Source organism: Temnothorax curvispinosus, unplaced genomic scaffold, assembly GCF_003070985.1.
Source record: "Temnothorax curvispinosus isolate PA1 unplaced genomic scaffold, ASM307098v1 QBEX01008825.1, whole genome shotgun sequence".
NCBI classification, from domain to species: Eukaryota; Metazoa; Arthropoda; class Insecta; order Hymenoptera; family Formicidae; genus Temnothorax; species Temnothorax curvispinosus.
In genome coordinates, this window is record NW_020218605.1 from 89075 (window position 1) to 104870 (window position 15796).

Below are 15796 nucleotides of genomic sequence, written 5' to 3' on the forward strand. Positions count from 1 at the left end.
ACAATTCCATCAGTTTTACATCTATCTTACTGTAAATGTAATTGATAAATTTTCGCGCGATCGCAAATAGATTCTAGAACTTGCATCCGCCTTTTGCATCTCGCGTCGCCCGCGCGCTCCTGTCGCCAGCCTCTCAATTCCCGTCGTCCGCGTACGAGGCAATAAATCGCGACCTTGAAACGCTTTTCCCGGCTAACTCGATTAAGGCATATTGGATTAATGAGCAGCGAGCGATAAGTCGTACGACGCACCGAGTGTCGATGCACCCCTCTCGTACGTGCTTGCAAATTACAACGCGAGATGCGATTCCGCGAGTATATCTTGTCAGCATATTTTACTTGTAATACATATTCGCTTTTCTTAACTTGCCAAAAAGATTGTTTTCTCTCATTTCAACTTATTCGAACACTATTAAAAAAAAAAAAAAAACATTCTTTAGTACCTATTATATTCCGCAAAGAAGTTTGACGTCAATTGATTAATCGCATCTTTCTTATGAATCCGTAATATCCAGAATTAAAGTATCCCCCCGTAATATCCGAAATGTCGTATGTCATGCTAAGGATAGTAAAATAATAATGCCTGTTGCAAAATTAAAACCAAGATCGGTACACGCGAAAATCTTCGATTTTTACTCGTGTCTAGACATGATTTGATTTATTATTCCATTCATATAATGACTCATATACATACATATATATGTATATTTAAAGCTTTTCTAATTTAATCGAAATAATGTCGTCAGTAATATTGTGGTAGGAAGAATCTCGTTATCGTACTTAATGTCAACTCGCACGAACGTGCATAAACCGTGATTCGCCGCAGTTTTTCGCATCGCTTTAGTGATTGTATAATTTTTCCATAAATGGTAATTATATGTACCGCTTCATTATGGTCGACCTTAAACGACCGACTTGAAAGTCTCGGGAATTGTCAGGGTCGTCATATGACTTCGTTTGTGCTTGTCGAGAGAGTATTTTTATTAATTGTATTTTTATTAATTGTTCCTTTTATTTTTCAAGTCTGATTTGTCTATTTAATTTATAATTCGTGCTATTTACCTTTCTAATGTATCGAAATTTAATTTACAATCTAATCAAAGTTAAAAAAAATCGTGTTTTAAAAAAGAGAAATGGCTTTCTTCTTAAATTACCTTAACGCATATTTTATTAGCAAATCAGATTTGAATAGGAAATTATAAATTACACATGATGATATCCCTTCAGTGACTAAAGTGTCTCGTTTCCGGCAACCGCTTTGTTCACTGAGATTCGCGTGCATTCGACCGGCAACGGCGGTCGGGAAAGATTGTTCGTTCAGTAATTGGCCATACCGCACGAACGGCAAAGTAAATAAATGATCCGTACCATTGCGTGCCGCGACCTTATATTTTATTTAACAAGGCAAAAGGAGCTACGCGTTATCCGGCGCCTTGACCTCGCTCCTTCGATTCGCTGAAATTTTCCCCGGAGGCATTCTTGCCTCGTCGATTCCAGATATTTATTACGACGCACTCGCTTTTCCGTCAAACCTTCCGCGATTCCGTTAAGGGGCTTCGTTGAATATTCCATTCTCGAGGATTATTATACCGATAGCCATGCGTGAGCGCACTATTCTCGCATACTTTGGTGTTATATGAGAAGTTTATGCGGAACGTTCCCTGCCGCTACCGCATTATTTTTCCATGAATCGAAAAATCGCGATGATAAAATTTCTACGACTGATCAATGAAAATTTTACATTACACGCTCACGGATTTTGTCACGAGGACATTCCAGGCTGACTTCTCGTCGGCCTCTTCGATTTATTCGAGTAACTCGGATAGTTCTTTAGATGCCTTCAAGTCGCATTTCCAATTACTGGCTTAAAGACAATAAAGGAAATTATATAAAATTATATAAACATGCGGAAATGAATACGACCTTGGGCGATTATTAAATAAATTTTCCTCCGAGCTTGCGTGCAAGCCTATGCAATTTGTGATACAATCGCGAGCACATGGATCTATATAAAGTTATTGCGCTACAAACATCTAACGATCGAGCGTTGTATATAATATATTTAATTCCATATATACGGCAACATTAAATTTTAATTATATGTTAAACATAAAATAATTATTCTTTCTTTCATATCCAAAATTCTGTTAAATTATCCGCTTAAAGAATTTCAGCTAATATTAAGTGAATTTTTATTCTATAAACTTTTGTAATAGCAAAAGTTATCAAGCATCAAATTCTGCTACATTTCTTCCAAATCTAAATTTGCTTTTTTTCTTAATATAAATTTGTACAATGCTGGCTTTACGGCACAATTCGCGAGCGTGTATCGTAGGTCAAAATTAGTTAACAATTTGCAATCAGCGAGTTGAGAGCAGCGAGGCGGAATTAAATGAGAGTATACTGAAGGAATCCAAGCGGAGTGGTGGTAATATTCCTACAAATATTACAGAACGAGATAATTCCCAGACACCAAGGTCATAGGTCCTGCGTGGTGTGTTACGGCTATCGATTGGTCAGGAAACTCCGGTAATTTTTACTGCACACTCCGCGTTCGAAATAGAGATTCCGGTCACGCGTCTTCGCTCTGATTCGCTCAGCTTCATAATTTCATCATTCATCGTATGTAAATCACTTTTGCAGCGCGTGCGTTGCCCCAATAAGCGCAGTAAATTTCTGTCTCATCTGCGTGATTTATCTCGCGTGCTGAAGTTCAGAGCTGCGCGCACGTTCGGACCCATATGCCAGCGGCACTTTATCGTAGGAATTATCGGGTCTGGTGACTCGTTTCTTGATGATATGTCATAATCTTTCTCATTTCTCGTTCCTCGAACCAAAAATTTCTCCCAAACAGAAAATAAAGCATGATCATTTACTGTGATCACGTGAACGGACACAAATATAAATATCTAATCGATTCCCCTTGTCTCAAGTATTTTCTTAACAAATCTTATTTTATATAGTATCTATTTTTTTCATTTCTAAAATGTATATTTTATATTTAGAAAAAAGTTACGCAAATTTCGTTTATAAGATTCGATAATTGTTTAATCTTGAAACATAAGTAAATAATAATAATTTAACTGAAAATAAAAAAGTAATTTATATCCGTACAACAATTTAACATATGGTACCTATATGTATGCGCCGTATTTTATTATATTACTATAAATTATATACATATATGTAATTTCTTGTCTCGTTTATTCTGAACTTTATAAATTCTGACATAAAACGTTGCACGCCTAAATGTTCTTTATCAATGCAAATAAGCGTGACCGATCGAAAAACGATCGACCGGTTTTTTTTTTACATCTACATCACGTACCCTGTATCTTTAAGTTATCTTTAAGTTATCAACGCTCATTAAGTTATTATTGGGCGAAGAGAACGGAAAAGAAATCGGCTGCCGTATAAGAACGCGGCCACCTTTCGCACCTTATCAGATAAACGATTTCGCGGCGCGCTCGTGGTCACGTTTCGCGCGTGTGCCGTTGCGAAATTCGAGGTCGACGATGACGAGCGCGATCGTACCAGTGTAGCGAGCTTGCAACAAAAGATATACTTTTTCGAACGCGCTCATTACTTATCTGACATTTCAACGGAGTTCAAACACCTGAGATAAGAGCCGTAGAATGTTGGGAATCTGTGTTTTCTGTTAACGACAGAACCGCCGATTGAGAGAGGTAAAGAGAGATCGACGGTTTTTTCGCGACGTAAATCGCAAATATTTGCATCTCCAATGTCGATTGCGTCAAATATAATTCTTTGCGCAGAAAAATTAAAATACACACGCAAGTGCGTGCGATGGCATACGCAAGAAAGACAAAAGAATCATTAAGTTCTCCAAAAAAATATATGTATATTCATTCAAATATATTCTCACTCTAAATTTATTGTTCCGCGTAATATATAACTTTATCGAGTTCCATGTAAAATTTTAATTAAATTTACTTTATTTAGAATTAGTATTAAAGAGACAAACTATAAATGTAACTTTCAAATAAAAATAAATGTGCATGGTACGCGATATTTCTAAATAACGTGATTTTCTTCAGAAATGACAATATGTTGCTCGCTTGAGTTTGAACTCGAGAATAGGTTTAAAAAAATCTGCCATTCAAACAATATCCGGTAATGAAGAATAAAGCACCTTATAGAAATTCGAGGTGGGACTGCAGGTTAAAATAAGCGCGTCAAGCGAAATAATTGTTCGGACAAACTAAAGACCACCTCGCACCTGGAAGTGGCTATTTTTAGACACGACGCGATTTATTCGTGGCTAAATATAAATTTAATTTATTAGCGCGCTATATAGTCGACATATGGCATAGCGTACGATGCGTATTTCGCCGTAAACACAGTTGAACGGGTAAACATGATGACACTGCTACTATTCTCTTAACGCAGCTTTTCTCAAAGCGTATACGAGCCGGATTGCACCGGCAGCGGCAGTCAGGTGATTTCGCATCGGAGGCAAACAGATCTCAGGACCACCTGGCGTCTGAGAAAATGGTCGACGAACGACGAGGTCCGTAGAAATGTCAAAGTTACGAATTGTGAATTACCGTTTGTCACCGTTTTTCAAAAAAATAGACGAAATTAGATATTATGTGTTAATCAGCGTTCAAGCAGCGGTCCATTTAAATCTGCAGTTTGAAATATCTTTAATAAGATTAAGATAAAGACTTTGTAAGTAATCGATTTAATTTCGTAAAGACAGAGACCTGTTTTTATTAGATCATTAGAAGTGTAAATAGCAGAGTAAGTAATTCGTTGCGTATTATTCCAAAATCAAGCAAATTTGTATCATTACGAAGTCAATCGTGTAGAATTTATTCGAGATCAGCGATAAGATGTATTATTGATATAGGATTACATAATACACGTGCGCGCGCGTGCAATTCTTTCCAAAGTGGTTTTACGTATGCAGTCCGAATTATCAGCAATTCTGTTAAGAATGTTTTTCAACGCAAACTGCTTAGCTAATAAAAGATGCAGGACATACAACACCGGCTGCTAAAAATAGCCGTTGTACGGTGTTCTTTTTCGGTCAGGATGAGCTTCGCGCGCGCAGACGAAACCAGGATAAACCACAATAAGAACATTCGTCGAGATTCCTCGGTTGACCATCCAGGTTCACCTTCTTTAGATCAGACTAAAGTGAAATTTTGAGCGAATTTACCGCTTTCCAATATACTTTCTTCAAATCTTATAAAATTTACCTTGTGAAATATGTTAAACACGCTTTCTTCAAATTTTATATGTATTAAATTACAAAAAGTATTTTATATGTGTGTAACATAAAATAATACTGAAAACGTAACGACGATAAAAATGTAATGAAAAATCTTTTCTTGAATTTTTATGCTACGTTACGTACAAAAATATACTTTCTATAAACGTTACATACATATTATACATAATGTATACTTCCAAAATACATCGTTGGTCTTTTCAGCATTAAGTTGTAACAACTTCAGTAAAGATTAATTAATATAACTTGAAAAATCGATGGAGATACATTATAAATGCCAATTGAAATCCTGATGCGTAGACCGCTGGTCACGAAATCGATATCTAACGACACGTGGGATTCGAGTTACTTAGGAAACGGCATATCAAGAGACACGGCAGTGTCTCGCGCCAGGTAGACGCGCAGCGCGAGACTCTTTTACGCGGAACGCACGAGTTGCAAGTTGCAAGTACTTATACCCGAGATGCCAATCACGTGAATGCATTTTACCGCTTGTAAAGCGCCATTCAGGTTGTGACTCCTATTGGAGAGAAGGTTAGGCACTTGCCCACTTCCTTCGTTTAAGGAAATTGCTTATTCTCGCGCGTACGTGTGTGTCCGCGTGTGCGTATATGGCGTATACATGCATATGTATTCGCGTAATTTCTACATTATATATAGAGGAGGGCCCGGCGGTGAATAGGCCGTCTTAATCAGTCTTAATAAAGAAGTTGAACTCTGCCGACAAGCTTAGCTTTAAGGACGATCCCTTAATAAACATTTCAACAACTAATGAAACACGTAATCCAATATCCTTCACTCAATGCTCTCTCTCTCTCTAAGATCAATAATTATAAAAAAAGTTACACGACACAAACCACTCGTCGTTGTATATTTTCGACGATGAAAAAAAAGAGTAAAGAAAAGAACTCATTAATTAGTTTCGTTACGTAGGAGGTGCGGAACTTAACAAGAATAAAAAAAAAATTATAAAGGCAGAGTTGAACACGCAAACCGCGATGAATGGATGACGGAGTTGTCTCCTGACGATGTTACGTCGTTGCTTCGAAACAATTTATGTAGAGGCTGCATAAATTGAATTTACGTAGGACTTTACGTATGTAGGAAAACCTCGAGAAATTATTCGCTTTGCTTAAGTAAGTGCGTAACGAGATAAAGGCGAATTTATTACGGTTCGCTCGTGACGATCATCCCGGAATGAATATTCCGGAATGAGGAAGATGAAACAAGTGAGGCAAACAATTAGGTCGCATGAATAAAGATGCATAAAAATACTGCAAAGGTGACTACGTCTTTCGAAGGAAAGTCGTGGCAGCATCGTCGTGATTAGAGCGTTGAATAAAGATTTAATAGAGCAAAAAATAAAAGTGTGTCCACATCAATAAACGTCCCGAGAGATCGTTACGAGAACTCGTTCCTGCCCGATATGTGCACGACGCATGTAAAATACGGAAAAGGAGAGAGAAGGGCAATTTGCATTTTCTACGACGACATATCGTATTTCCGGAGAAAGATGCCCCACGTTGGAGGTTCTCCCTCTTTTTAGGTCGATTTTCGATAAATTTCTATAATTTAACATTTTAGATCGCTAGAGTTTTTTCGGAGAAAGCGGGACTTTTATGCATCATTTTGCCGATTTATCTCGACAATCATAAAATGGTATCTGAATTTTATTGAAGATGCGTGAAATTAGCAACAACTTATCACGGGGGACGCACAGGAATCGCTGTTATCTTTTAAAATAAAACTCTGCTGTAAACTGACGGGATTATTGTTACACAATTCGTTGTGTAAATGTCGTGCCACATATCCGTACACGCACATACAACTTAATGCCTAATATAGAAAACAATATATATAGTGTCAGTGATAAATGAGATGAAAAAAAGCGGCGGCTTCCTCGATGGGGGTTATCAGACCCCCAGTGAGTATCGCCCCGGTATGTTTTCGTCATACTTATCTCTACCGCCAACTCAAGACAACGGGGATTGTTATTGACATTGCAATCTCGGCGTCGTCGCGCGCACACGACTCCGTTCGAATCGCACAACCAGACGGAAAATAAAAAAGAGAGACGATCCTGTCATATTAAAATCGAGTCGAAGTTATCATTAAAGCTGACTTCTGCGGAAATTTCCTCCATCATCTCGCTTTTCTTATTTATATATAAATTTTATTTTGCTTTTAGATTTTATTGCTCCGATAAAAACTTATTTATATCGTATCATTCTTTTATCGTCTTGTATATCTTGTTTTCTTGAACTCTCATTTTCTTTGGTATATGTAAATGCAAATAGTTATATGTATAGCGTATCTATATGTATTAATAGAGACGGGAGACACAGAATGCGTCGATGACCGTCACGGCATTAAAGCGCGAACTTGACATTACGCCGCACGTACCTAACCGACGCCTCCATTGCCGCTCGTCTCATTAAGTGGATCACGCCGATAACGAGTTTGACATACCCGGACAAAGGCAGTTCCTTGAAGATATATTAGGTTTCATACTTCTGGCTCATGCACCAAGAACGCTCGCTTCCAGTTATTCTCTGATACAGAGTTTCTCAAATCGCAATATTACACTGGCGGCAACAAATGTTTATGTTTCTGAGAAAAATACAAGAAAGAAAAATGCGACTTCTCCATTAATAAAGTTATCTCACTATTAAATCGATAATGACAATAATTTGTCGTGGAAGAGAGAATTCGTAAAACGACTTTAAAATAACAATTCAATTCGATTCGTCGAACATATTTTATAAAAAAAAACTTGTGCGGTGAGAATTCCTTGAAAGAACATGTTTAATTACCATTAAGTGAAAATACTGAAAATTAGGTCTCTCCTATTGTATTTTTTGCGATATTATGTAATTATCGCGTTAAGTTATAGCTTAGCCACTGCCCGTGGCGTTTTCACAATACAAGGCCATGTAAAATTACAATTGACGTCGTACTGCGCGTCGTCGGGCGGAAACGCGATCGAATTATTATATATCGGCGAACTGACTAGTGGAATCTTCGCGATATCGCGCATTGTAGACGATAAGCGCTTACTTATAATCGATAATAGCAGTACGGTCATGTCGAATGTCGCGATGTGAAGGTGCATCCGCGACGATTCGGATAAATATTCATATTTTACTGCCTGGTTACAGCATAAATAACTCGTGCGATATTTAAACCGCCGCGTCACTTTATACATTCGTGAGGATAAATATATTTCTTTCCTAATTTATTACTACCAATATATAATAACGTTTAATTACATTATTACATCCCATAAAAGAAATAAAATTGATAAATAAGGAAAAACAGTGATTTAGGCTTAATTTTTTTCGGTAGACAAATGTTTTTGTGCATCGTCTCAGAATTTATTATTATGTCGAATATATATTACAGCACGTCTGTTGATCATTTTCATTTAACGCATTAACATATTTTATTAACGCGGTAGAATTGTGGAAATATCCTCGCTTGAATATCGGCCGTTGTCACCACGAAAAAAAAAAAACGAAAAAACACAAATAATACGCGTCTAGACGTTGCACTTTTGCTGCGTTCACTTTGGACGCTTTCGTGCTGAAAGCATCACTCCATCTTTTTTCAACATGTAATGAGCAATAAAGATGGACTGACGCTTTCATCAGCACGAAAGCGCCCAAAGCGAACGCAGTCTTTGGTCTTTGGATCGCAAAGTGCGTGAGCGACAAGTTCGCTGCTGGGAGATAAATTTAAACCGAAGTCTTTCGTAGGATAGGCCGATAACGCGTTGTTGAATGCATTCACCCTTAAACGTATATTTTTCCAAATCAGAATAATTTCGTAATAAAGGCGAATTTTTAGATACAACGAGAGGAGAGTAAACAATTTAGAGTTATTACACGTAAAAAGGTACAGAAGTCCAAAATATGTTGTTTTAACTCACTTTTTTATCTTAATCGAAAAATAAAAAAGTTATTTCATCATTTTCGTGTAACTACATATGTACCTTTGGATTTCTATCTTTTAGTAGCAAAAGTTTTCTGGGGAACGTATCAAGAACCCCAAAACTTTGTCGACATTCTAAAAATGGAATTAACTTCACGTAGAGGTCAATCGAGAAGAAAGCGGTAACAATTTCTGAGATAACCAGCATATACGTAGTATGGTATGATTTATTATCGTTATCACAGACGCTAATGTGAAAGTTGAGAGGTCGTGGCGCCTACGTACGCAGGGGGTCTTCGATAAACCCGGCGACCCTGTTTTCGCAGAAAATTTCGCGCGCAAAAAAAAAACAAACGCACAACTTTTCGATCTCTCGGGATGATGAAACGAGTCTCCGAGTTTATTGATGTAAATATTGTAAATGGAAAGACGAAGAAGCAAAACAAATGGGACGAGCGGCCAAACAACCATTTCTTTAACTGCGCCTCGTGATCTGTGAATCTTTTCCTTGTTCTCTTTCGGGCGTTTCATTATGCTCGATTTACTTCAGAAACGTAGAAACGCTGCGGAATAGGAATTCCCGGTGAATTCGCTGGTTCACGTGTATTATTGAACTCGCGTGTACACGAGCCACGTGCGCACGTGTAAGGAGAACCACTCGTGCACGCGTAATTCAATCTCTCGGGTTTGAACTTGCCTGCTTTTTTTAGCAGAATATGTTCTACATCGAAAGCAATTCTTTAACATCTTTTCTTTTCCGCGCATGCAACGTAGCAGATTGTGCAACGACGCAAATAAAAAACTGACGCCGTTAAGTGCTAAAAAAATTCACTGCGCAGAGAAACGAAATACGTAAAGAAATAAATTTAAACGCATCAATTATACATGTTTCTCATTTACTTCATATGTAAGACATGCAATAACGTATGAATGTGATGCCTTTGTAAGATTCGATTTAACTTTCATCAATATATTCTTCTTTTTTTTTTATATTGCATGAAAAAAGAATACAAGGTTGAATACTATAGTCATAAGATTATCCAGCTTCAATATTCTCCATTTAGAAAAAGGCTTTTAGTCGCCATCTAACGGGCGATTATGAGAAACCGATGCGTTTGATAGGGTAGAGAACTGTACGGTAATTATAAATTTATACGTGCAAAATTATATCAAACAAAAAATTAGTTAATTAATTTCTACGTTTAATTTTTTTATCTAAAGTTAAATATTTCACAAAAAAGATGTAACGTGTATGAAATAGAATTATATAATTTGTTAATTTTGGTTTGGTGTGCGTAACAGAATATATGTATATTATTTGATATTTTATTTTGGAAGAAAAAACATATCCTTATACATATGTATAATCGCATATTATTTGATATTTTATTTCGGGATATTTGATATTTTATTTTGAAAGAAAAAACATATCCTTATACTACATATGTAGGTGTATTCTTTTAAAAATAAAAATAGCAAATAAAATATACGATATATCTATATATAAAATCATGTATTTTATTTATTATTTTTATTTTCAAGAAATGCAGTCACATACACAATATACATATACGTAATAAAATTAATAAAGTATATATTTTTTCTTTTGAAATAAAAAGATCGAATAATATATGACTCTACGGCATATAATTTTTCATTTAATTAGACACGTAATGCTTTAATTGTGCTATATTAATACACACTAAATTCTCCCTTTTTGCAAAATAATACTCGTCAATCCTTATCATTTACAAATGAACCTACCCAAGAACCCAAATGATACCCTTCGGTGGCAATGAAGGTGCGTCTCTCTACCCTCCCTCCTCCCCTATCGCATATAACAAAGGATACTCTTTATTTGCACGATTAGTGCACGTGCGAGACGTATACTTAACACCACTACCACCGGCATCGGTTCCGACATACGTCGAGTTCTCGGGAAGGAAAGCGATAGCCGTCGCGGATCCAATTTTGTCGGTAGATCGAGTTTCGTGCCCTTCGCCGTGCGTGTTAGTATAATATAATAATAGAGTCGCGCGGGGCACGACGACGGGGGATGGAGCAAGAACGATAAGGAGAGCGCCGCGTTCTCTCCGCGTGAGATCCTTCCGAGAAGATCCTCATTTTCGTCTGCGCGCTGATTCATCCCTCCGCGAGAGAAGATCGCGGTTTATCGCAGCAGCATGGAAATATATGCAAAGAGTAGGCGGATTGTTAGCGGAACCAACAGAGTGAGAATTGATTCCGCGAAATTGAATACGCGATTCTCGAGATGAGTCTTCGTTTAAAAATATTACGACTCTCTCCGCGTCCCCACCTTTCTCGCTTCGCGTTTTTAACGGGATTAAACAGCAGTAGCAACGTAAAATTAATATAAATCTACGATTTAAAAAAATCTTGTGTCTATATAAAATGTATTAAAAGATTAAATAACCTGATCCTGTAATCAGAATTAACGATCTTGATTTTTCACAAATGTTTACCTAATTTTATAAAAACTCGCGATTTACTTTAAACCCTATTCACTCCAACGTTTTTTCCGCCCCTTTAATCCTCCAACCATGCACTTTCGAGTCCCACGTGTTTTTTATAATGTTAATAGCTTTGAAAAATACCCCAAAAATTATTATATCTTTGTACCTTCGACTAAAAATCAATATAAATAACATTTGGAAATCATTTATTTAAATATTTTTTTACAACATTTATATGTTGACAAACACACATTACGACTCGTTTTATTTAAAAAATCATTTTCCGACGTGGGGAGGATCCCACGATAATTTGTTTTTCACAAAAAAACGACTGTTAGAAACTCGTGGGACACGAAAGGACATGGTTGGAGTGAATAGGGTTAATGCTTTTATCCCTACATTTATATTATATGAATCGAAGAGAGAGATAAAGAAGCTTAGATAAAATCATATTCAGCGATGTACCGACAATCATATTAATTCTCGCACCAAAATTCGTGCATGTTTTTATTCGAATCCAGAGATAAAGTCCAGACAATCCAGACGGCACATAAAAATCAAAAGCTATTGCAAACACGTCACTGAGTTGTGCTATCTCTTTCAGACACGCGTTTTAAATGTCTTTTAAATAAAAGATGGACTTTTTTTCCCCTTCCTACGAAGAATATAATCTCGGATTAATCGTGACCGGGCCCGAATGAACGTGCGCGAGGAAAATTCCGTTACGTAAAAGATTTCGCTTTGCAAATGTAGCACTTCCGTCGCCGTGTCATCGTTAATTCATTCATATCACGGCCGCGGACAAAGATCGACGGATGAAAGTGCGAGCGGTCGGTCTTTGCGTATAAGAACGGATCGAGCGCCGACGCGCGCGCGCGCGCGCGTCCCTCTCTCTTCTTCGTTTATTCATCACTCATCAGGAATGCCGCGTATCCGAATATCCGTGCGAAAATTTGCGCACTTTAAAATCTAACACGCGCGACGCTCGTCGAGTCGCGATATCGCACGCATCGGTCACGCGCCGCGCTGATCCGGACGTGGCGCGTGGCCGCTTTACGAATGTACGAGGGCACACCGACACGCGCCAACACGAGCGTCGCTGAACATTAAAACACAGGAAAACTTGTGTTATGTTTAACATACGGTTCACTCAATTTTGGTGTTAATTTAACGTAATGTGTTTGTGTCAAGCGTAACACTGATACTATGTTAATATTCTCAACAAAAAAGAAATGTAATTTTGATCGGAATTTGGAATTAATTGGGTGTACAATTAACATAACTTTTATGATGAGATTAACACATAAGAAATGTCCTTTTTATATTTTACAAAGTAACAACTCTTATAGAGTAAAATTAGCACTCTTTTTCTGCCAATTTTAACACATTTAATAAATATGTACAAAAAAATTGTTACTTTAATATATTTTTTAAAACATTTCAATAATTTCACATTTTATATTTGTTTAGTTAACATAGCAGATGCGTGTTAAATTTACACATGGCCATGTTGATTATTTAATACAAAAACTTTGATCAGTATATTTTTTCACAAAAGTACACGAATTTTCTGATTGTGTGTGAAAGCAAAACGAACACTATAAATCCAAGTGTGTTACTTCTGCGCGCATAAACGTCTGAAAATGACACATTTGACTGAAGCTCGTTTTACATGTTTGGTTGCATGTTAATTAAATTAACCCGTTATTAATCGTATCAAATTAAAAGTTAATACGTTTAACCGTGTTAAATGACGTGATTTAAAACGGCAAAAAAAATGTGTAAGAAGAACTTCAGTTAAAATAACACACTGGATTTGCAGTGTATAGTATCGCGGAGAAGCTGCGAAACGAGAAATACCCAATCTCCTCGAGATAATTGCCGATTATTTTAGAGATCGCCTACTCGGATTTCGCGCGGATTTCTCTTTATCTCGTCACAATTTCTCGTCACAAACCGTCACCATTGTATACCTCGCGTCTTGTATATCTTAGAAGCGATTAGATAGACAATCTTGTCGATCTTTAGAGTGTAAAACGTAGCGATATAACCGAATAAAGCGTGACTTAGAAAGCGATATATAATACAACTTGGTTTTTCTATTGAAAAATTGTATTATTTACTTGCAAGAGGATGGAAGGATAATAGAAAAGGGCAGAGTTTTAGGATCGCGTTCTTGATATCGAGATATCATTGACGTTCGTGTGAGTTTTATAGAATATAAATTTAGAAAGTGGAATGTCAATTCCTGTTAATTTATCTACTTTCCACAAAATTTCATAACCGCACGAGTCAAAAATGTACTATCGTCTTATGTAATATCGTAATATTGCAATGTGAAGTAACGACACCTCATCGCCATCGACATCCCATAATCTCGGCATCGATTTTGCTTAACCTTGGGACAGTCTAGTCTAAAAATACAATAAAATGATTGCACGCTGTATTTTGTAACAACGTGAGTTCTTTTCTTTTTAATTATAATGGCCTTTTTGTCGTTGATTCACTCGATAAATAAATAATTGAATTGACGTTTAGTTTAATTAAAAATATATTGTTCTAAAACCTTGCGCCTTATTGCACGTCTCCGTTTCACGAAGAAACGGAAAAGAAGAGAAGAAAGAGGGCTTTCTGGGCGTATAAGTTATTTACGGAAAGCACAATAAGCTGTGGGCGTTCTTTTTAAAACGGCACCACCGTTCGAAGCTCAATACCGTGAAAATAATCGATAGTAATGATATCGCTCAATTTCTAACGTTCAGTCCCCTCCCCCTCTTCCATTACGATCATTAGTCCGCCGTAAATTGAAGCGATTAAGTCGAGTTTAAAGTGAGGCGGCTAAAATTAGACTAAAAATAGGCTAAAAATAAAGAACGCCGCCGGCGACGAGAGGAGGTGGGGAGGGGAGAGCGATTAGGAGGCAATCGGGGTGTGCCTACCTTTGCTAACGTCGTATTTGGCGTCGGCGAAGCGACGCGCGTCGCGGAGAAGGACATTTCGCACCGCGTCCGACGTTGGCGGCGCGAAGTCCGGATCGTCCGCGTCGAAGGACACGCTTTCCTCGAATTCCGTCAGTGTCGTCGTCTCCGTCATGCCGCGCCGGTGGCGGTGTGCCGATGAGGGACGAAGGACGATGCCTCGGCCGCCTCGGCTCTCTAAAATCGGCGGACAAGAAGCGCAGCCCGTGAAATGTCACGTCCATTTTTGCGGAATCGTAGAAATTCAAATGTACGCTGCGGAATTTCGTTATTACTAAAGGATTATGTAGAATATCACGTAATTTTGATTATACTCGGAGTATTCAAAGTTTTGGATACGTTCATTCCGCGCGCCGTCCGTCGTTCGATCATTTTGACGATCGACACACGCTTTCGCGTTTCGAAAACGGCGAGCGGAGCGAAGTTGGCGGCACATGCGGCGCGATTACGGGATTATACAAATTGCGCAGCGATAATTTCATTACCTGTTAACGTCAGTTAACGATGATGCGAACGATATGTCACGCCGACATGCTCATCAGGCTAGCTTATCGTTACCGTCACCTTCGCGACATTCGTTATCAGTTAGGTTTTGCGGAAGACTCAAGGATCCGTCGTGACGCTCTTTCTCTCTCTCTCTCCTTCCCCTTTTTTCGATGATCCGCGCGCGACGACAAGCGGCTGTCGACTGACACCTGACGTGCATTATCGCACGGAAAAATCGCCGCTCGCTGACGAATGGCGCGCGACTGACTTCAGGACGATGCCGCGTGCCGCCTCTCTCGGCGATCTGCGATTCGCAACGAGATCGAGCAGCTTATTCTCAAATCTCATCTTTTCTTTAATTCTCTTAAATCCATGTTTTGATAACAGAGATTGAGATTCGCGATATTTCAGTTTTACATAATGTATGTTATTATATTGTTATCTACACGCAAGCGCGAGATAAGCTACTGCATTTTATATTTTAAAAATATGAATTTTTCAAAAAGGGATTGCAGCACGTCAGAATGGGTTGTGAGAAAGCAATACGTAACGTAGAGGATTCGTTTAATAAAATAACTTCTGAACGTATACTGTATACTACGTGCTCGACGGTTATACTAACTTCAAATTCGTGATCATTTATTTAAAAAAATAAAAACAAAATTACGACGA

At 37.8% G+C, this 15796-nt stretch overlaps 1 protein-coding gene across 3 annotated transcripts in view; it reads right to left on the reverse strand.

The window, feature by feature from the left end:
• Positions 1-15796, reverse strand: part of LOC112458355 (uridine 5'-monophosphate synthase) — a 30766-nt gene that overhangs the window by 11864 nt on the left and 3106 nt on the right. For 2 of the 3 annotated variants that reach the window (XM_025021955.1, XM_025021954.1), the window contains exon 5: positions 14600-14815. In XM_025021955.1, the coding sequence (XP_024877723.1) occupies positions 14600-14815 (216 nt within the window). Of the gene's footprint in view, positions 1-13424; positions 14075-14599; positions 14816-15796 lie in introns of those variants that run through there. The other variant, XM_025021956.1, reaches the window with a different exon arrangement.